Below are 16391 nucleotides of genomic sequence, written 5' to 3'. Positions count from 1 at the left end.
TGATGTGATATATTCTTAATTTAGTTTTAATGGTTTTATTATGTTTTTAAATTGTTTTGTTTTAATGTGATTTTAATGGAAAGCACATTGGTCACCCTGTGTGTTTTAAAGGGCTTTAGAAATAAAGATTGATTGATTTATTTTGGTGGAACAAGCAGAGGGGGAAGTGGACTCGCTTCCTGCTTTCACTGAAACACCTGGTTAAGCTTGATGAATTTGCTCAAACAAACTTCATGAATACAACACTTTTTCTGCTTGATGAACCACTTCTGCATTAGGCGGTTACTTTTTTCTTTTAATAGTTCTTACATTTATAGATGGCTATAATTTTCTGTCTGCAAATAAAGTGAGGTAATCCCGTGTTCACGGTCTGCTGGGTGGATCAGCATGTTCAGGACGAGTTGGTGCGTGTTTAGTCTGCAGCTCTACATTGGTCAGAAGAGGAGGAGGATCCCGCAGTCAGAGCAGGAGCTGCTGAACTGCATTTTTCTGTTGCTACGCCGCTCATCATGTTATGGTAATATTATCGTTTTCCACGAGGCGTCTGAACACCAACGTAAGTTTTCCACCGAGGGGACTCTCCAGTTTCGGTTTCGGGAGCATGTGAAGCAGCTCTGCAGCTGCGCCCCCGGACAGTCATGGAGGTGCAGCCCGAGGTGCGGAGCGCCCCGCTCGGCTGCTTCGACAGGACGGCCGCCGCTCTCACCGTCGACGACGTCTACCAGATCGCCAAAGTGATCGGCACCGAGGTGGAGAAACTCATCGACGGCTACGGCAAAGAGAGCGTGGAGACGCTGGTGACTAAAGTGGTGAAGGTGCTGGAGCTGCTGGAGAGCTTCGCCTGCAGGAACCAGGCGGAGAAGCTGCGGGAGGAAGAGCTGCTGAAGACCTTCGAGACGCTGCAGCTGCAGCAGCAGAGGAAGCGCTGCAGGGACGGAGACGAGCTGCGGGACACGCAGCAGATACGGGTGAGACGGGGCTGGTTTCACTGCTGCCATTTTGGAAACAATAAAACAACTGCTGGTACGCTTTATTATGGCGTGGCTGTGTGTTTCTTATGACTGAGTATTAGGGCCAAACTAAGACAAAAAAAAAAAAAGGAAAATGACGAGAATAAAGTTGTAATGTTGCGAGAATAAAGTTGTAATATTATGAGAATAAAGTCATAGTAAAGTCAATAAATAAAGTCAATAAATAAAGTCAAGTGCAATATTCTTCCACTCATTCATGTACATTTTTTATCCTCCCATTCACTCTTTTTTATAGTGTATATATATATATATGTTTCCTGTTTTTCATTTTGTTGTTTACAGTACTTGTTTACATAGTCTTTGCATGTGTGCACTTTTACGGAGCTGCTTCCTAATCTCATTGTACCAGTATAATGATAATAAAGGCTTTCTATTCTATTCTATAATGTTGCGAGAATAAAGTCGTAATATTACGAGTAGGGGTGGGGCGATACGGGTAACTGTGGCGATATGTGGCCCACGATAACGATAATATCACGAGGCACGATATCTAGACTACGATATTCGATATATTGTAATTTCCTCAACGATATATCACGATATATGTGACTGAAAAAGAAAAAATAGCCATAAAAAGGAAACCGTCTGTAGTTATGCATTTATTCAATGCCAAAACTTCATACAATGTACAAAGAAAGGGCATTTGTCTCACTGCCTCCTAGGCTTGTAAATGTAAACACTGTACAGCTGGACAAATTGAAGTGCATGAACAATAGTAAATCAATTGTGTGTGTTGTAATAAAATATCGATATTTGCCGTCAGTTTATCGATTATTTATTGTGACAGAGAGCGCAACAATATATTGCAATATCGATTTTATTCCCCATCACTAATTACGAGAATAAAGTTGTAATGTTGCAAGAATAAAGTCGTAATTTATGAGAACTCTAACAGGAATAATATTACGACTTTATTCTTGTAATATTACGACTTTATTCTCATATTATTACTTTATTCTCGTAATTTCCAATTTTTTTTGTCTTAGTTTGGCCCTAATACTCCGTCGTAGTTTCTTGCACCGATGTTATAATCAAATTATAGCTTTAATTGTACGAGTCACCCTGCATTTCGGGGACTTTCTGTCTGGACTAACATCTGGGTCTAGATAGCTGACCCCTCCCCTCCCCCAAATATTCATATTTAACCTGGAGGATGCCTTTAAACATATAACACAGAGCTATATTGAAACTGACCTCCCCCTGCATTGTATTTATTTTCTCGTCGTTTTCTCGCCATCAATGTTATAATTAAAGGGGACCTATTATGAAAAACAAGTTTTTTCTTGCTTTAACATATATAAAGTGGTCTCCCCTCAGCCTGCCAACTCAGAGAAGGAGGAAAGCAACCAAATTCTGCAGTGTCTGTACAGCCGCCCGGATGATCCATCCAGTGTGATGTGGCTTCTACGAGCCGTTCAGATTCTGCTCCCTTTCGTTACGTAACCAAAATGCAAACCACGCCCACAACTATAAAACCGTGTAACTCTATGCGAGCGTCCGACTATCCCGTCGCACTGTGTGACATCGGACGCTCTCTGTCCATCTCCCTCCAGCCAGGTTTTTGTAGTGAAATGAGGAGGTATTATAGAGATAACCTCTCATTTCAACTAACTGGATCAGCCCTTCCTCATCCGTGACTGTTTCATACAGGGCTTTCAACCGGCTTTCAATGCTAGCGACAGGAAGAAAATAGAAGCAGGGCGTCCGACAAATGTTCAGCTCAAAACGGCGCACCGTGTCGTGATGCGCAGCACGCCGCGGCCGGTTAGGACAGTCCAATAGAAAATTAAGCAATGGAATTGATTTTGTTGATGACGCTCGCTCGCATCGCATGCAGTTAGGACACGGTAACTCCGCCGGCCGGAGCTTCCCCCATTTTTTCGTAGCGGTGTATCGAGTCATTCAGGCAGCCAATCAGCACAGAGCCTCATTATCATAGCCTCCCCACCCACTCAGAATCCCTCATAGATAATGAGGTTAGAGAATGGGAAGATAAAGACATGGTTTAGAGGCTGAATTTCTAATTTATTTAGTAAAAAAAATCAAAAGCTTGTTTTTAAAACATTCAAGGCCTGTTTAAAATAGGTATTAGATGCCATAATAGGTCCCCTTTAAGATCAATCCGCCAGCCAGAAACACCAGACCTACTTCAAGGCAACAACAGAGGGTCATTGGGCTTTAGTCTCTGGGCAACTGTAAAGTTATAGTATTTAAAGTGGAGATATTTAATCTAAGTTACAAATGTGCTGAAAGATTGGGCTTTGTTTATTACTATTACTATTTTATTATGCTGATTCCATAATAGTACGTTGTGAATTGTCCACTGGCCTGTAAGACATCCCTTTTGGCCCAATGCCCTTTCAAAATGTTCAAACATGTCAAAGGAGTGTTGTTTGGAATTATCTTTTTTTTAAATCACACTTTCATGGTTTACTTTTACTTTTGGTTTAACTTACATTGTTGCACAAGTTTTGGGCATTGTTTATCCATTTATATAAAAACAAGTCTTTTAAATGTTGTCAAAATGAATAGTCCTATGGATAAGGTATTGTTGGAAACACTGTATAGGGAGAAGTGTGGTTCTTGGGAGTCAGTCGTTGCTCTTGTTGGGTTTTGGAACTGATGTAACCAAACATCTGTATCAACTTAAAACAATATGACATAATAACTTTAACACAGCATGTTTTGTTCAATCCAGATCCCTAAGGGCTCATAAAAGTTGTTTGTGTTTTTGCTGCAGCAGCATGCAGGACAGTTGCATCAAATCTGGCTTGTGAGGTTATAGTAAACGGTCTTTCTTCCATGTTCTTGTGCAGGAGCTGCAACAGAAGGAGCAGCAGTGGAAGAGGAGGTGTGAAGAGCTGCAAGTTCAGGTGCAGCAGCTGCAGGAGGACAGGGAAGAGCTGCACAGCAGACTTAAAGGCAGCTATGCACAGGAGGGTATGTTCTTTAAGTACTATATGCTTCATATATTCTATAGGTTTTTTTGGGACTGTGCTATTAATTAGTAGTACATTGAGACAAGCTGCAGTTTAGTCTCGCGCTAAATATTGTCTATTTATCTTTTTTCTGTAACTGTTTAAATCTTACATAAAAAAACACACACTGTACATCATTGATGAAATCTTTGTACGTCTGTGAGTGTGAGTAGACTTACACATTCATCACCTCCTTGCTAAAAACCTCCTGGTTTATGAATAATGCGTAAAACTCCCTACCCAGGCACCATCTTATAAGGAGGTATGAATCTGCATCCTGCTTGTCTACCTGAGGACATGGAGGAAGAAAGGACGAAAAGGTTTTTCAGAGAAGGCATTAGAAGTAATTTTAACTGAATTGGAGCAGAGGAAAACTTCTTTTGACGAACAAGGCACAGGAAAGAGTTGACTTATGCAGCTAATACTGTGTCTTCTGTCCATCAAAGCATGTAACGAATGAAACAAAAATGGTGTGACACAAACATTTCTCCATGTCAACAAACTTTCTGCTGCAGATAACTGCATGTAATTGGAGAAACCTCTTTATCAGTAATCATGCTTGACAGAGACACACCTCATTAACAGGCAGTACTAGATTTTGTCCGTACCAACAAAAAGTTTAGTACGCTTAAATCTTAGCCCTCACACCGTACTCAGGGTCACAACTGCCAGTGTGATGTGAGGATTAATGAAAGCTGAAACATGCATACATTTGACTTTGTAAACAGTTTATGCACCAATTTGTTCTGCTCATGTTTCATTAAAGACAAACAGACGGATAGATAGATACCGTACTTCTATTAATCTCAGAACTGGGAAATTAGGGGTTGCGGCAAGTATTGAGATAAACAATGACTCTAAATAACAAATAATTGGTTTTAGTTTTAAATAAAGTAAAAGGAATCACAAACACAGTTTACAATTTTTTATTCCCTATACCTTTTACAACAGGGAACCATCACCCTTTTCTTACAAAGTGAATAGCATCTGAATTTTCTGTGAGAATGCTCAAATAAACTGAAGACAAAAAGCTCTGTGGTGCTAACTTTACCTGGGTTTCAAGCAGGCAAATTAACCTCCAGGTCATTTGTCTAAACCGTTTTTATACTTCAGTACAGGAATACAGAAGTATTCAAATGTTTGCCCTGTAGAGGTTTATCAGCCAATTCAAAACCCCGGGGTTAACTGTCAGACTGTGTGCAGAGTCTGGAAGTAGTTGAACTGGTTGAGTTAGTGTTGACAGTCTAAATATTCAGCTATTGTCACATGCCCAGGCATGGGATGGCTCGGAAAAAAAAAAAAAGCTGCTTAAACTGTTAACAAAAAGAGGAGGTCCTGAAATATTCTGAAAGTCAAGGTAATGTTATAAACAGTGAATAAAAAAAGATTTAAAGTGTAGGTTCATTAGAAAGTATTTCTGAGTATAATTTATAATAACACAAATAACTGCAGAACAAACAAAATGAAAGTGTTTGGGTTTTTCTGTTGTGTGTTGCTGCTTTTACATTTAAGCGTTACTGTAGGTATATTTTAATAACAAAATGAAAGAGATAAGACATCATCCATGATGTATCCAAACAGACACACTCAACCATGCATGAAACTCACCACAGTAATGTGACCCAGATGCTGCAGTTGCTTTGCCAACTCTTCTTTTCTTGGACTGAAAAGGAAGAACATGCTGCCTCACTACTTTTAGGATTTACTTGACGAGAGGCCATGAGGCAGGTGAATGTGGAGGTTTATTTTAACCGCTGAATGTGACTCGTGTGAGGCTCGTAGGGTTAAGTTCAGATGCTCTGTAGGTTATTTCAGTTCATGAATAAGAAGTTGTCTTCAGGGGCTTCAGTGTATGGATTTGAAAGACTTGCTCTTTGTATCTTTTATTCTGAATATATCTAGAGGACAGTTTATTCAAAATCATAAAAAAAACAAAACAAAAAAAAAAGCTATGAATGTTATCTTTGGTTTCGGTTCTATTTACCTGGGTAAAAAAACAACCCCAAAATACGATTGTAAGATTTCCGCCTCCACTTAGCACAATGTAGTATATCTGCATGAAAAAATCTTAATAATAAAATAAAATATAAATATAATAAAATATCTTTCACAGGCAGTATCTAATTTACTTAAGATAATCTACAACATTTAACTTTTCTGTTTGTACCTATAAAAACTCCACATGTGGATCGGTATCTATTAGTTTAATTCTGCAGGGCAAGATAAAATTAGATGCAAGCAAGAGATATAATCTGACAGCATTCGAACTCAGCTTCCTAGGTGGACTTTGTCCTCTGCCACATCTACCAAAGTGTGATTAATGCATCTAGCTTATGTAATGTTGAGATTGTGTAGTAAAAAGCAAATATGAGTAGCTTCCATCTGCTGAACATTACTGTGAATCTTGTTGGAGAAAAAAAATCTTGTTTTTAGTACATGTACAGATTCAGAAAATGAACTGAGATCCCAGTATACATGTTTCAAAATTGTCTGATGTTGTGGAGCAATAGTCCTATGTAAATAACAGGAATAGCTAAGGGCCAATATACTTGCTGTTTGGAAATATTGTATTGCTTTTCCAACTCTGGCTCTGCATACTGCCCCCAACCGGTTACTGCCGGTACGACCCGATCTCCTTGCGTGGTGCGCGGAAGAGTATATTCCAGCCTTAAAGTAAGTTGGTAATAGATCATTATAATAACAGCAGTTCTGTAGTACAGCCAATGAACATTGCTTTATAGTTATAAGAAGTGTCCAAGTAGTGTTTATAACATGCGGGTGGATGTGTGTTTTAGACCGAGTTCAGCGACAGGAGAGGGAAGTGATGCTAAAACTGAAGCAGGTGGTGGACAAGCAGAGAGATGAGCTAAGAGCCAAAGTCCAGGAGATCACTGCTATTTCTAAAGAGGTGGAGGCGGTAAGGAGACACAAACACATCTATCTATCTATCTATCTATCTATCTATCTATCTATCTATCTATCTATCTATCTATCTATCTATCTATCTATCTATCTATCTATCTATCTATCTATCTATCTATCTATCTATCTATCTATCTATCTATCTATCTATCTATCTATCTATCTATCTATCTATCTATCTATCTATCTATCTATCTATCTATCTATCTATCTATCTAATTTTATATGTATGTATGTGTGTGTGTGTGTGTGTGTGTGTGTGTGTGTGTGTGTGTGTGTGTGTGTGTGTGTGTGTGTGTGTGTGTGTGTGTGTGTGTGTGTGTGTGTGTGTGTGTGTGTGTGTGTGTGTGTGTAACTACACTTATTGCTCTTTGCATAATTTATAATTTAGGGTTTCTTACTCTACTGAAGCTTGAATGTTGTGCCTCACACCCTCACCTATCAGCTGTTTTGAATAAAAGCATCTGCTCAACAATGACCAAATGTAAAAAACACGTAAATGAAACCAATATAAGCACGAGCTGACAGGGAGAAAGAGGGAAGAGATTTCAGACAAGTCAGGACACTGTTTTCTCTCCCACACAACTACTGTTTCTGTAGGCTTTGGAATGATTGCTTGTGTGTGTGTGTGTGTGTGTGTGTGTGTGTGTGTGTGTGTGTGTGTGTGTGTGTGTGTGTGTGTGTGTGTGTGTGTGTGTGTGTGTGTGTGTGTGTGTGTGTGTGTGTGTGTGTGTGTGTAACTACACTTATTGCTCTTTGCATAATTTATAATTTAGGGTTTCTTACTCTACTGAAGCTTGAATGTTGTGCCTCACACCCTCACCTATCAGCTGTTTTGAATAAAAGCATCTGCTAAACAATTACCAAATGTAAAAAACACGTAAATGAAACCAATATAAGCACGAGCTGACAGGGAGAAAGAGGGAAGAGATTTCAGACAAGTCAGGACACTGTTTTCTCTCCCACACAACTACTGTTTCTGTAGGCTTTGGAATGATTGCTTGTGTGTGTGTGTGTGTGTGTGTGTGTGTGTGTGTGTGTGTGTGTGTGTGTGTGTGTGTGTGTGTGTGTGTGTGTGTGTGTGTGTGTGTGTGTGTGTGTGTGTGTGTGTGTGAGATTGCTTGCACGTGTCAGTGCACACATATCACATGATTTAAGCAGTGACTGCACAACTGGGCGTGTTTGTTAAAGCTTAACCTTTTGCTACCATTCGGTCAACCGGAATGAAAGAAAAGCCACTTTAATTGACCATGGGTTGTTCTTGATTTGACTCATCAAACAGATGCCAAAAATATTTTTCATTCTTATAATAATGCTGGTGTTGTTTTTAAAGCTGTTACCTGTAGACTTTCTGTCCAGATTGAATGCCTAAAATGGTTTTACTGTACCAGCCGGCCAGATTTAGCCAGATTGTCTTTTCATTTCAACCACGTCATATTGATTTTATCAGTTTTTATAACTGTTAAGAAGTATATAACATGTATTGCTTTTCTTTTCAGATTTGTAATGTATGGACATCTGTGTATGTGTATTTGTGCAGCTCCAGGAGCAGTTGGAGCGCTTTATGAAAATGAATGCAGAGCTGCGACACAAGCAGAACGTTCTGCAAACGCAGCTGACCAGCGTCGTGGAGAGGAAGACCGACATGGAGGCTGACCTGAAGGAGAAAAGCAAAGAAATAGAAAAACTCCAAGCACAGCTGGACAGTGCCAACAGCAACAGCCCGGTATGTACAGTACTCTTTCCACACAAAATACACACTACCACACTATACTGGTCAAAAGTGTCTAAATCCATGTGTCAGGATTTCTTTTTTTGTTTTTTTTTTAAATTAAATTTAGAAACATTTTTGTGTCAAAGTGTTATATACCTTAAAAAACTGAGTAGTGATTTAGCATGAGGGGGAGCAGATAAAGCGCCATGAGTTTAGCAACAAGACATTTGAATGCACGCCTAATCCATGCAAAAAGGAGTTTTGATGCTAAAGAGATTGAAAATGCAAGTGCAGATGCACATGAGTCCAAATGATTACAGGGAGGTGGACTGTTGTTGTAAAATCACGCTCTGTGAAAGACAGTTCAGGCATTTAAAAATGACAGTGAAAATGCAGAGAATTTAAGGATTTTAACATCAACAGCTTAAAATCTTAAAAGGCAAAAACCAAAACAGTGATGTACAGTAATGATGACAATGTGGCAACCAAACTACCGGGCAGGAACTTTCTGCACTAATACTCTTGCATGCCACACCCCGGGTGCTCACGCCCCAGAGAGAATTGGGCAAGACAAATGACCAGTCTGCTACAAAAACAGTTTTTTAGGACCAGTATTATTCATACTTTTGTATGTATTAACATAGGGCTGTGCAATTAACCCAAAATTAATCGAGACCAACATTTAGAACCTAACTGACTTAATCATGCTCATTATTCCGGTCATGTCACTATTTAAATACATTTTTTTTGCAAGGGCTGTAAGATATTTTATGTTCTGTACATGGCAATGCTGGAAAGATTCATTTCATTCATTCACAAGAGATATGTTATTTATTTTCTACTGTTAAAGAGCATGATTCTTTAAAACTAAAGTGTGACCTTTGAATAGTTATTTTCAATTTTTTATTGGATTTATTTCAGATATTTTGTTTAGAGAGAGAAAGAAAGAGATTTAAAGTACTTATTACCATTCAATATTACAAGCTTTAAAATAGGGGTGTAACAATATATCGTGCCACGAAATTTCGCGATACAGAAACGTCACAATACGTGTCGTGGAGGTGACAAAGTGTATCGCGATATTGGATTATTAATATTAATCTATTGTGTTGACTAGAAACGCGCATCCGACCGCGACCGCACCTCGACCCGCGGACCAAAATCTTACTCCGCTCAGAAGAAACTAGTCCAGTTTTGTGGTCCCGTTTTGAGCTCTGAACTTTTACTTATGTAAGGCTGGTGTAGAGTTAAGCCTTACCTTATTAAATTAAACCTTTTTCGGGTCGTCAGTAGGATAAACACGGGACAACTTCTGCTGAGTTCCAGTGTACTTTAATGTCCGCTCAACAGCGTAGGATTTTAGAACATCAACACAGCACCTAGTGCTGTATCACTCCGCCCAATCTGAAACATACTAACAACTACAGATAAACTGACTAGTGTCCTTATAGTCCCTGATTTACATCAGAATATAAAGAATATATTTATAAAATAATGAACCCTGAATTACCAAAATAACCTTCTTAACAAAAATAAATCTCCTCTTACACTTATAAGGTGAGCATAAACCAATCTTTTTTATGATGTAAAAATGTATTTATTTACTTTTATTTATTTATTTATTTAATTTTAGTTGTTAAATTAGAAAGAAAAAAGTCAAATCATACATGAGAGAAACTATTCAGTTTGTGGCAAAATATTTGTACTTGTATGAAACTGAAGATGCATAATGCAAACCTGACATTTACTTTTAGTTCAGTTTGTGGAAAATGGTTGGCCTGGCTTTCTCTTTAAAACTTAAACAGTTATAAAGCATTACAAACTGTAACAATAGGGCAAACACACAGTGTTGTTTTGTATTTTGTGTCTTTCAAATAAAAGACCATTTTTTCCAGTCATATGTTCCTCATTCAAGGTTGTTAAAAAAATACTGCTATAATATCGTATCGTATCGTTATCGTGACCTCAATATCGTGTATCGTACCGTATCGTGAGATTAGTGTATCGTTACACCCCTACTTTAAAACAAATGACTTCCTTGGTCTACGTCAACATTAGTTTGATGATATATAACTGATATACCTCCCATTCTGTGTTAGAGAATTTCCTTTTTTTGGAATTATGGGCCTATTATTGTTTTAATTGCCTGCAGCCACTAATTCTTTCATACTAAGATGACAAAAACATCAAACATGACATTAATGACATATTTAGCATTCATTAGTTTTTAGCATAAAGAATGTAAATGATTATAGTTGTGTTTTTCTTCATCATTAAGTGTTTTTATTGTTCATTAAACCACCCTAAAGAGATCCAGACAGTCATTGATAAAGTTAGAGCAAGGACCAAGACCAAAAACCTTCAACAAAAGTCTCTCAGGGTTCCCAGCATTAAAATCAAACAAAATTCTGAAGTGGGGATCATGAATTTAGGTCACATACATTCTTGAGAAGCATTGGCAGTTCATTGCTGTTTCTACGAATGTAAATTAAAGCAACCATAAATAATAAACTATCCAGATATGCCATAATCTTCTTTGGGACCAAAGTTAATATAAAATGGACTGAGCTGAAGATCAGTGAAGTGATTACCTTCACTGCTGAACATTAAATATAGCTTTGTGGCAGCATATGCTGCCTTCAAATTATGTGTTTATAATAGGGCTGCAACTGAAGACTAACAGTTGATTAGTCATCGACTATTAAAATGATTAGTTGAATAATCAGATTATGAAATGCCTGTTATTTGCTCTCAGCTTTTCGATTTTGCGTGAGATTGTTTAAATGATGTGCTAATTAAAAATAAAAGACAAGAATGATGGACACGTTATACAGAAATACTGTACATCTTTTGAGGAACTTTGCTGACAGTCGACATGGTGTTGCATCAGCCTCTCCCTTATTCTCTACCCGGCCCTGAGACTATTGTCAATTGCAACTCTCAGTAGAGATAAAATGGGAGGAAGATGCCTGACTCTGTTGAAAAACACGTGTGGTGACAAAGGCGGCTAAACTCTTGTTTGCTGTATACTTCCCATTTGTTTAAATACATTTAACAAAAACAAACAAAACAACCCAATCAGAGCTAAACACTATTGCGCATATGCACTTCTCAGCAGGGATGTGAACGAAGGCAATACCTCACGCGATTATTTCTACTATTGATTTTTGTCAACAACGTCGGCTAATCGTTGCACAACTAGTTTATAAGGGAACGACTTCATTTCAGCAAGATCATACCAAGCCACCTTTTTGCATTCTGCATTTCATCAGCATCCCTCAGTAAAGAAAGAGTTCAGGTGCAGAAGTCCCAATCCAGAGGTCACTTATTGAAAAAAAAAAAAGAAAATGGAAGAAAAATCTATTTCGCAAGAATGAGAAAAGGTTTTGGCTTCAAACACTGCAACTTTTTTTCTCAGTTCCTAAGAGTCTTAGAGTGTTGGACAACTCAACCCAAAAGTCAATATGCTGATTGTTTTATTTTTGCTGATTGATACTTGTATCTCATTTAGAAGCAAGGTATAGCTCATGCTTAAGTTTAAAAAAAAAAACTAAAGCAAAACTTTTCACGTTTAGTATTTTTTAATTTGATGATCTGTTTTCCCATTAGTCTACTGTAAATGTGACAGCACATGAGAAAACCAAAGCATCTACAGGTGATCAGAAGGATCCGGATCAGCCGTGCTTCACCAAGAAGGAAGTGCGTGACATCCTTTTTGAGAGGAATGAGCTGAAAACCAATCTCTTCCTGGTGCAAGAAGAGCTTAATTACTACCAGAGGTGGGTCTAATGTGTGTGTGTCTATCATTTGGAGAGAAATTGATGATTTCAATGTATTGTGGATTCAGCCACTCCGAATGTGGATTGGAAAGTTAATTTTTTTATGGATACATGTAAATGAAATGGATGGATATCTTGTTTTTGCAGGGAAATATTGAATGAGGAAAGGTGCCCAGGTTTCCTTTTAGAGGCCGTCCGCTCCGCCATCAAAAAGAGAAGGAAGGTGATAAAAGCAAAGATGCTTGGGATTCCTGTCATTGAATGCAGCAGCAGGTATTTCTTAGACACACAATTCATTTCTCATATCTAGAACAAGTCAGGTTCAGATGTTGAATTTTTCAATTTAAATTTTTTCCCCCTCTGTAGTGATGATGAGGAGAAGACCTCTCTGTTTGGACAGACAGAAGTGGATGGTACAGAAATAGACGGGAGTGCAAAACCTGCTGAATCACGCATTCGAAACCTGTGAGTTTACCTCGTGTCCTTGCTTTTGTTTTGTGGCTTTGCAAACATGCCCTTTTCTTGTTTGCCTGGGTTCACTTTGCTGTTTAAGTTGTTCTGATTGCAGATAATCCAGTCACTGTTCTGTCACACTAGCTGAAAGAGAATGCAGCTCAAATAAATAAACATAAATCGTTCAACCCTCCGGGAGATGTGTCATTTAAGGCAAACAAAAAAACAACAGAATGGAAGACCCAAATCCCCTCTCTAAAAGCAATACAGCAGAAACTGTGCAGCATTAGTCTTGCTCTACTAACTGCTACTGCCTAGAGATCTGTCAATCCTAATCTATATTTAGCTGTAATCCGTGACTACACATCTGACCTCAGGCCTGTCTCTTTCACTCTGTCCGGCGCAGCTTTGGCTTTCTGACGCGGTCGGGCAGTGGCAAGGCCCCCACCCACATGAGCAACTCCGCCTCCAGCTGGGAAATCCTCGGTGATGCCGAGGCCGACGAGGACACAGAGCAGCAGTCATCTTCTTGACTCTGGTACTGAGCTTGAGCTGTGAAATTTCTTCAAGTTTGTCTGCAAATGTTCTCACCTCAGTCAGAAGCTTGTAGCAGAACTTCTGGTTGTTGAATGCAAACCTAAGTTGTGAAACTCAAAAGCACTTTTAAATGGAGAGAATGTGTGTGTGACGGTAAATTCAGCTTTCTCACTTTTTAAATTGAGCTTCAATCATGATTACATCTTAGTTTTACTCTCATCAAATGAGAGGGAGACTACAGTATAACTGGTAAAGCATATTACAGTATTACAGTAAGAGGGACATTTTTGGATTCTTCCTGTAGTTTAATTCAGGTATTAAAACGACAATCATGTTATTCTTCACTGTAGGAAAAGTTTTGAAACTTTAGCTCAGATATATATATATTTATAAACATCCTCAAGAATTTTTAGCTAAAACCAAAGATGATATAACAAATTTCTTTACATTTTCTCACCCTCATTTTTAAAAAAGTATTTTTTCTGGTGGAAGATTAAACTGAATGAGGTTGAAACTTCAAATGGGTTAAAAATATCCGTTTGGATGTATTTCATTGAGAAACTCTTAAGTTGATTTGTTCAGCAATTAATGTACCAAACAATATTTTATTTTTGCATGCATTTTTATGTAGAAAGATCTTAAATATAAATATTATATTTATAAAAAGGTATTGAGATATCATCTTTATTAAAACTATAGAAAAGAAAAATGCAAAAACACACTTGAAGCTTTATTACAGGACATGGAAAGCAGGACAAACATTTAAGACATTCAAACAGTTTTAAAAATGTTAAAAATAACTATTTCAATGTATTTATGTGGAATTCAACCTTTAATAAAACACAATTTTTGATTTAATAGTTTTATAAAAGAATAACATTTTTAGCTGTTTGTTCCAAACTTTAAAAATGTGTTTTAAAGTATCTATTTATCCATTACTCCATTAAATTCACTTCTGTGGGTGTGGGTTGCTGGGGTAACAGGCTAAGCAGGGAGGCCCAGCCCCCCTCTCCTCACGCACCTCCAGCTCCTCTGGGAGGATGTGAAGACATTCTCAGGCCAACCAGGATGTTTAATCTCTCCAGTCTCTCCTGGATCTGCCTCAAGGCCTCCTCCCAGTCAAACATCCCCAAAACACCTCCTAAGAGGCCTCCTGACCAGATGCCTAAACCACCTCAGTTGGGTCTGGTTGTTGTGCAGGAGCAGCAGCTCTCCTCCGATATGCTAGTTCTACTCTATTCTCTCCCAGACAACTGAACTGCTCAACTTTCCTCTTACAACGCTGCGGAGGACACACATTTCAGCCGCATTCACCGTAGTCGCATTCTCATTTTTTAAAGGGGACCTATTATGGCATCTAATACCTATTTTAAACAGGCCTTGAATGTCTTAAAAACAAGCTTTTGATTGTTAATAAAAAATAAATTAGAAATTCAGCCTCTGAGCCATGTCTTTATCTTCCCCGTTTCTAACCTCATTATCTATTCAGGATTCTGAGTGGGCGGGCGGCTATGATAATGAGGCACTGTGCTGATTGGCTGCCTGACGCGATGACACAATACACCGCTACGAAAAAATGGCGGAAGCTCCGGCCGGCGGAGTTAGTTGTGGGCGTTGTTTCACGCATCGGATGCCAACCTATATAAATTGCGCCCGGCGTTGCGTAACGACAGGAGCAGAATCTGAACGGCTCGTAGATCCACATCATACTGGACGGCTCATCCGGGCGGGCTGAACAGACACTGCAGAATTTGGCTGCTTTCCTCCTTCTCTGAGTTGGCAGGCTGAGGGGAGACCACTTTATATATGTTAAAGCAAGAAAAAACATGTTTTTCATAATAGGTCCCCTTTAAGCTACTACCCACTGTCCATGACCATAGGTGGAGGTAGGAACATGGATCAACTAGTAAACAGAGTTGCCTTTTGGCTCAGCTTTCTTCACTTCAGACTGATACAGAGTCCGCACCGTTCGCCTCTCAAGCTCCTACTCCATTTTTTCCACATTCAAGAACAGGACCAGGGAAGTTGAAAGTCTTCCACTTGTTGTAGCACATCACTGGCAACCCAGGGAGGGCTTTTCACCATTGTCTGACTGATATAACGGAAATGAACAGACATTAGCAATATTACATTATATTCAGCAGACTCTTTTATCCAATTAAAGAAATACAATCAAGCTACAGTAAGAGTGTACATCACAAAGTAGGTTCAGATAAAACCGTATTTAAGTGCATCTAAGTGCCGCTAAGATGAATTTGAAGAGATTGTTAAATTACAGGGGCAATACAGTAAACTACAGAATGTGTTTTTGGAGGAGGAAGGTTTTTAACACCTTCTTGAACGTAGAGCGGGACGACTCTGCTGGTAACTTGTTCCACCATTGAGGGGTGATGTGAGAGGAGTCTCGACTGAGATCACCTTGTTTGAGGGGAGGCCACGGCCGGTCGGTGTTGTTGTTAACACAGGCTGTCCTGTCCTGGGTCGGCCTCGAGGCCACATGACTCAAGCAGCATGACCTTTTCATACAGCAGTGATTTTCAAAAGTATTTAAAATGTCACTCTAGACCTTTAATAGTGTTATCATATTTCTTGGTGCCTGTTGCTAACAAAAACTATTCAATGAAATGTGCCAAGCTGTCTACAGCTCTTTAAATCACATAACACGTAACATTCCCAATAAAAATAAATAAATCTGCCTGTAGGTATTTAATATTCCTAATTAGACTCATCAAAACCCAGAACTTGTCAACTACCAAAGACCAAATTTGTAAATCTGACTAAATCCGAGAAATCGTTGCCACTTCTGCATCGTATGGATTCATTTTCCACCAGAAAGATGGGAAACCTGATGTATTTAAAATGGGACATAACTGTACAAACGGGGTAAATTAAGTTCACCTCTGGTCCACAAGAGGGCATTGCTACTTTTATAACCAGTGAGGATATTTGACCTTAAAAATGATGCAGAGAGTTTGTA

General features: G+C 38.7%; 1 protein-coding gene across 1 annotated transcript; it reads left to right on the top strand.

Annotated features, from left to right (window-relative positions):
* Positions 1-489: 489 nt before the first annotated feature.
* Positions 490-14987, top strand: rilp (Rab interacting lysosomal protein). The gene is made up of 8 exons (XM_061720302.1): positions 490-968; positions 3848-3971; positions 6805-6926; positions 8472-8657; positions 12255-12424; positions 12572-12697; positions 12791-12889; positions 13284-14987. Exons 1-8 carry the CDS (start codon positions 639-641, stop codon positions 13408-13410), a joined length of 1284 nt encoding a protein of 427 aa, XP_061576286.1. The 5' UTR covers positions 490-638; the 3' UTR covers positions 13411-14987.
* The last annotated feature ends 1404 nt before the right edge of the window (positions 14988-16391 follow it).

This window comes from Cololabis saira, chromosome 4 (assembly GCF_033807715.1).
Source record: "Cololabis saira isolate AMF1-May2022 chromosome 4, fColSai1.1, whole genome shotgun sequence".
Classification (NCBI taxonomy): Eukaryota; Metazoa; Chordata; class Actinopteri; order Beloniformes; family Belonidae; genus Cololabis; species Cololabis saira.
The sequence above is the reverse complement of the archived record's forward strand: the minus strand, read 5'-3'. Positions and strand labels throughout refer to the sequence as shown.

What these genes read in the sequence shown, in the direction of transcription:
- rilp (XM_061720302.1), top strand. Translation starts at nt 639, where the DNA reads ATGGAGGTGCAGCCCGAGGTGCGGAGCGCCCCGCTCGGCTGCTTCGAC. An exon ending in GGGACACGCAGCAGATACGG is followed by an intron (nt 969 to 3,847) that starts GTGAGACGGGGC and finishes GTTCTTGTGCAG; the next exon opens with GAGCTGCAACAGAAGGAGCA. An exon ending in TTTCTAAAGAGGTGGAGGCG is followed by an intron (nt 6,927 to 8,471) that starts GTAAGGAGACAC and finishes GTATTTGTGCAG; the next exon opens with CTCCAGGAGCAGTTGGAGCG.